Below are 6,397 nucleotides of genomic sequence, written 5' to 3'. Positions count from 1 at the left end.
AAGATCTTTGGACATCCAGCCAGTTTATCACTTGCCACTGAGATTTAGAAATAAGTTTTAAAAGATGTTATGTTTATAATTAAGAAGAAAATAACGAGAATAAAACAGGCATCGAAGCAAAGGAAGATTTCCTGAACACTGAGTATATTGCATTTGACAAGGGCAATAACCCACCCAATCACATCTTTTGCTCTCATTTGCTATAAATATTCAGGCCAGCAGAAGCACTGACCATTGTTTTGAGCCTCAGGGCTGTTTAAGCTTACGGGTCTTACTTAATACATTAAGACATATGGGAAAAGTTTCCCTAGATTCAGAGGGCTTATGGATCACCCACAACTGGTGAAAACTTCCCCCTAGTGCTTGTAACACATTCTGACTCATATTTAAATTCACCTTTTAAAATATTTTTATTCCAAAGAGCTGCTTTCCCAAATGACCTATCTTGGTTTCATCTTTTAACATAAATATGTATCAATACATACATGGTTTTTCTATTCAACATCAGTGTTTTACATATACTATAGAACTGACAGTATGATTTATACAATTTTAAAGAGAGTCATCACAAACACTTGGGGAATTACATTTACATGTGTATTTATGAAATTCAAGCTGTCAAGTTGTACCTGTCCCTATTGCTACTATCTAAATAGAGCTTTCATTAAGAATGCTGCTGCTGCTAAGTCGCTTCAGTCGTGTCCGACTGTGCGACCCCATAGATGGCAGCCCAACAGGCTCCCCCATCCCTGGGATTCTCCAGGCAAGAACACTGGAGTGGGTTGCCATTTCCTTCTCCAATGCATGAAAGTGAAGAGTGAAAGTGAAGTCGCTAAGTCACGACCCCATGGACTGCAGCCTACCAGGCTCCTCCGTCCATGGGATTTTCCAGGCAAGGGTACTGGAGCGGGGTGCCATCGCCTTCTCCATTCATTAAGAATAATTCTCTTTAATTATTGGCTGGAAAATCCCTGTATTGTTGTCCTTTTCATAACACCATAAGGTCAGCAGTTTATTAAACAGTTATTGAAGACATGAGAAAAAGACAGACAGTGATCATGAATATTTGATAAACATGTTTGCATTATCAATACATTGCAATACAATAGGGTATACTGAATATTTAGGTTGACTTGTAAGAACATAACTGATGCACAAATCTCGTATGGCCCCATTAGGATGTTATTCGACATCAGCATTTTACTCCTTTTTGGAAATCAGTTGCAGCCTAGTAGAACCTCAAGGCTTTGGAAACAAATGTAGCGCAGCAGACAATAATTTGTTTGAATAACAGCAATTTAATTGAACAGCAAATTATTTTGCATTCGAATAAATGTAAAACCTAGAAATGTGTCTCAACCTGTGCAGTGAGCAAGAGAGAAAGCAAAGACTGGGGAGCATTCAAATGATTGTAAAGGAAGTGTAATTCACACAAGCCCCACATATAAAGCAAACAAGCTATGAGACTCTGTGTTGTCACCTAAAATACACTAGACAGTTTGTTTCTCCAAGTGGCCATTGTTCAGACAAGTGTCTTCATACATAGGCTACTCAGGAGTTTCTTAGATGAGGGGTAGGGAGGAGAGAAAAAAGAATTCAAGACAGACTTCTATTAGCTCAGCCCCAAGGCTAATCTGTTGCACGTGTAGTTTCTACATTCATAAGCAAGTTGTAGGAGACAACACTGCAGCTGAGCGCAGGAGTGCTGGAAACTGTTCCCCAGGGCATGATAGCACAAAATGACTTTGCTATATTCCCTCTCCAGCCTAGCATCACAGCTTGGGCAGGAACACAGCCATCTCGCCCCCAGGGCAGCTTCCTGTTGTTAGATAAGAACCCTCTGCTCCATCACTCTCCCTGAAATCTGACCAGAAGCACACAGAAGTGGTTCAACCAAGACAAATCAGCCCCTATTTTCCCTGAATGTTTTCTCCCCCAATTTGTGTTCCTTTGCCTGGTAGGTTCTGAATGACATTGTTAACCCAGACCATACAACTGAATGAATTCACAAGTTTTCACACCCTCACACATACACTTTCACACCCAATATTCCAGGTATGGATTGACTGAGTTTCCATTGTATAAGATAGCTTACAGTCTTTATTTATATCCTCAATGTCACAATAACTACCATGCTTGTAAAAATGTAAGAGAAACTTTTAGCAGGATTTCAGTTAGTCTTTAGCTAAACCTATTAATGTTTCATGCAGTATCATACTTTAAAGTGTTTAACACTAAAATCACCAAACATACATGGTAATTACACAAACCTGAAGCTGTAACTTCATAATTTCCTAATCTACTACATTACATGCAGGAGGTTTCCAGTTCGTTTAAAAGAAAAAAATAAAACCTGTTTTGCTGAACCTGCCACAACTTAACAACCATGTATCTCCTTTGGCTGGCAAACAAAAGGGCAAAACCACCTTCAGTGATGCTTTTTCAGTTCGGAAGCACGAAAACAGAATAGTATTCCTCCAGGCAATTTTCCATTTCCAAACATCCTCTGGACCTTTATAAGAAGTTTACCCGTGAAAACTGACATGCTTTTTTAGTTAAAAGGCATAATTAACACCATGGTTAATCTAGCAACACCACCTCCCCATCCTAGGCATCAGTGCCAACCACGACACCCTTCATATTAACTTCCACCATGTGTACTAAATGATTCACAATTTATATGGTTTGGGGGTAAAAGCAAAATCCTTCCTGAATTGCATGTAGTAAAATGTGAAAACTGGATGATGGCATGACTGAAAAGGTTTTGCTTCGGATTCTCTAACAGGATAACATATGATGCAGGACAATGGTGTGATGCTTTTGTGTGTCCTAGTAAGACAGCTCCCAGCGGAGAGTTTCCCATGTTTTATAGTGACATCTATCAGCCGGACCCAGGGAATCCCAACGTCACTCAGCCTTCTTCAGCACCACTGTTTTGAGAACAGCTTCTTGCCACAGAGTGGTGCAGTCTTAACAGGTCCCTGGTGCGCAAAGTGCATTGTGAAACTCAGGCAGTGGAGAATGAGCCATGTTCTTCCCTCACATCAAAACCCAACTGGTAGGCAGTTAACCTCCGCAGCCTATAGGCACCACAAATGCCAATCAGAAATGTAAACAAATGGCCCTCACCTGCTACAAACTGAAAAGAGCTGACACACTTTGCATCACAGGCAGACTGAGCATCGCATGGTGCTGAGTTTTGTAAAAATTCAATTAACCCAACCATCCATTAGATGGATACATAAAGACCAGGGGGAAAATCTATTATGCATGTGAGAATTTGCGATGTGTAATCATGTTAATTTATGGTTTGAGAAGAAACCCCGCTATGCTGTAGTGATTATATGATCATCAGGAAATTACAAATATTTAGAACCTAGGAATTACTCTTATGAATGGCATAGAGGTAATAACTCCTTCAGAAATGTAATCAGATTATCAACTGATTAAGGAGACCTGGGAAAAAAGAGTTTTTCAGTGATAAAATCGGGAAAGGTCCTTGAAATGTTAACTTATCTCCCCCAGTTCTCCTTAAGGGCCTACAAGTGAACCTCCATAATGACGTTCATCTGGTCTGATACACTTAACTGCCAAAGCATCCGCCAAACGAAAATACAGTGAAAACAAAAATTCTTGAGATGATGTCACCAAAAAGATAACACCCAACTTTATACTTCTCACATACACATTTTCACAAGGCACAGACTGCACCTATCTGTCTGGACACTCGGTTTTCAAAAAAAAAAAAAAACTGCCACATTGAAAGACGAAATCTTGAATCTCGGTGCCCTATCCTTTCCTTGTCGGACTCTCTCCAGACACAAACCCCCGACCAAGTCCACACTCTGGACCCGAAGTGATGGCCAGACTGGATAGACCTGTCCGACTCACCCTTCCTCCTTCAAAGGAAAAGCCCCGCACGGCCGCCCTAAAGAGCAACTCCTAACCAAAGCCAAGTTCGAGAAGGCACCGCAGGCAAGCCACCGGCCCATTACCATTCCACCTGGCGAACGAAACCCCAGGGAATTAAAAAGTTTCAGGCGGCCCCAACCGCGGACCAAACTTGGACTTTCCTCAACGGCAAAGCCTCGAAACCGGGAAACGGGAGAAGGCGCTTGCCTGTGGAATCCAATCCACCGAGAGGCTCCCCAACGCGCCCCTCCGCCGCTCGGACCGCGTCCGCCCGAAAGCCGTCGAAGCCCGGCGCCCGCCCGGCGCGCCCCGGGGAGGTCCGCCCTCCCCGCCCTCCCCGCCCGGCCCGAGCGCGCCCCGCGGGCCGAGGAACTTACCGCACCGCTTGCACAGCACCCGGCTGACCTCCTTCTTGAGGTTCCGGCCCGTCTCGAGAGGGGGGAAGGAGGCTCGGAAGGCGGCGGGCGCGCGGCCGCTGCTGTTGGCCTCGGGCTCCATGAAGAAGATGTACCTGCTGTCCTCCTTGAGGCGCCCGCAGGAGCGGAAGGCGGGGCGGCCCCAGGCGCCCAGGCGCACGGTGAGCAGCGAGTCCTTCTTCAAGCCCCCGGCTTTCGCCGCCCACACCTGGTGCACCTTCACCAGATAGGGCGCCTCGGCTCCGGGCTCGGCGGCGCTGGGCGCGGGGCCGGTGGGCCAGGCGGGCACGGTCCCGTTGGCCGGCGGCGGGCGCTCGCCTCCCCACGCCCCTGCCTCGCCCGCGGCCGCCGCCGCCGCCGCCTCCCTGTCGAGTGCCCCCTGCTGCCGCCGCCGCGGCGGGTGCAGCTTTCCCTCGATCACCACCGCGGCGCGCTCAACCAGCTCCTGCACCGAGCCCACGCTGGGCGGGGACGCGTAGCACACCGAGGCCCCCGCGGGAGCCGCCTCGTCGCCGGCGGCCGCCCCCGGCGCCAGGGCCGCGGTCCACAGCAGCAGCAGCAGCGGCGGCAGCAGCGGCGACGGCGGAGGAGAGCGGGCGGCGGGGCCGGTCCTCTCGGTGCGGCGCGCGGCGCATCGCCAGCTCATGGTGCGAGGTGCGTGCGGGCTCCGGTGGCTGTCGGTTCGGACTCTTGCCTCCTCGGTCTCTGGCGCTGCCTCCCTTTTCCTCTTCCCTCCTCCTCCCCCCACCCCCCCGCACCCTCCTCCTAATTTATTTATTGGCGGGGGCCGTGGGAGACTTGTTTACGGGAGGGGGAGGAGGAAGGGAGAGAAGGGGTGGGTGGAACCACAGAAAGGCGAAGCGGTGGAAAGGGCAAAAAAAAATTTTTTTTAGGCGAAAGAGGAAAAAAAAAAAAAAAAAAGCCGCCGCCGCCGCCTCGGATGCTCGGATGCTGGGAGTAATAGGTCCTCCCCGCGCCGCCGCCGCCGCCGCCGCGCCCGAGCCCCGCTGTCGGGGATCTGCTGTCACCGGAGGAGGACGTGGAGGTGGAGAAGCTGCTCAGCGGGTAACAGTCCTTTGTGTGAAGTGATGCTGCGGCGGCTGCTGAGGCTGCGAGCGGGCGGCGGGGCGAGCGCGCGAGGCAGAGAGCCCTGGAGGCGGAGTTGCGTGCCTGGAAATGGCTGGGTGGCCGCGGCGGCAGCGCCCTGCGCCTCGCCGGCCTGTTTACCTGCGGGGCGAGCTCGGCCCGCGCCTCCCTTCCCCATGCTGGTGCCCGAGCCCGGCTCGCAGGGTCGGTCCTCCCGCTGGGTCTCCCACCCCACCCCCGACCTGAGCGTCTCCTGCCTCTCGATCGCCCCGGTTGCTGCAATGGGAGGCCGGGAGGCGACCGAGGGCTGCAGTCCGAGTGGGCTGCGGAGATTTCCCCAGGACTCAGAGGTGACGCTTCGGCGATCCGGGACCTGTTAGCCGGCGCAGAAAGGCTGGGGGCACGCGGGAGACGCGGGGCCTCGTGGCAGAAAAGTTTTGGGTGAACTGGTTACTGGAAAGTCCAAAGGGAGCAACACGTTCGCAGGAGACAGGCTGCGATGAAAACAGCAACTTTCTATCTCGCTCTCTCTCCTGCTAACGCGCACACACTGCGAGATCTTCAGATTTGACGCTTCTCGCTCGGCTTCCCTTGTGTGGCGCTTCGGGCTTGATTATCCTCGCCTTTTCTCTTATGGAAATGCCCGGTTCACCGTGATTTTCTGACCTGCGGGGTACTGCTGATCTGAGCATTGTTTGAATAAAATAGTTGCTCAATAAGGCTGTCTCGTATAAAGTTGATGGCACTTTGTCAACTAGTCCGTTTTTTTAAAAAAATAACTGAATGAAGTGAAGGATGCCTCTGTGCCTGCTGCGGGAAAAAAAAAAAAAAAAGCATCCCAGACAGGAGGAGATATAGGTTCAAGATGTCCCATCTGAATATCACACCACCTCCACCCTAACTTACCCCATCACCGCCCAGCCCACCCGCACCCCGCAGCCAAATTTAAGATGCTAGTTTGGAAACAAGAATCCATCATCTCC

General features: G+C 50.2%; 1 protein-coding gene across 1 annotated transcript; it reads left to right on the top strand.

Moving 5' to 3' along the window:
- The first annotated feature begins 4,408 nt into the window (after window positions 1-4,408).
- On the top strand, window positions 4,409-6,133 carry LOC132658696 (serine/arginine repetitive matrix protein 1-like). The gene is made up of 3 exons (XM_060406940.1): window positions 4,409-4,496; window positions 4,555-4,982; window positions 5,222-6,133. The coding sequence occupies exons 1-3, from the start codon at window positions 4,409-4,411 to the stop codon at window positions 5,792-5,794; spliced, it is 1,089 nt and encodes a 362-aa protein (XP_060262923.1). The 3' UTR covers window positions 5,795-6,133.
- Window positions 6,134-6,397: the final 264 nt, after the last annotated feature.

The sequence above is a fragment of the Ovis aries genome, chromosome 26 (assembly GCF_016772045.2).
Source record: "Ovis aries strain OAR_USU_Benz2616 breed Rambouillet chromosome 26, ARS-UI_Ramb_v3.0, whole genome shotgun sequence".
Classification (NCBI taxonomy): domain Eukaryota; kingdom Metazoa; phylum Chordata; class Mammalia; order Artiodactyla; family Bovidae; genus Ovis; species Ovis aries.
This window is presented reverse-complemented; position numbering and strand designations above follow the sequence as displayed.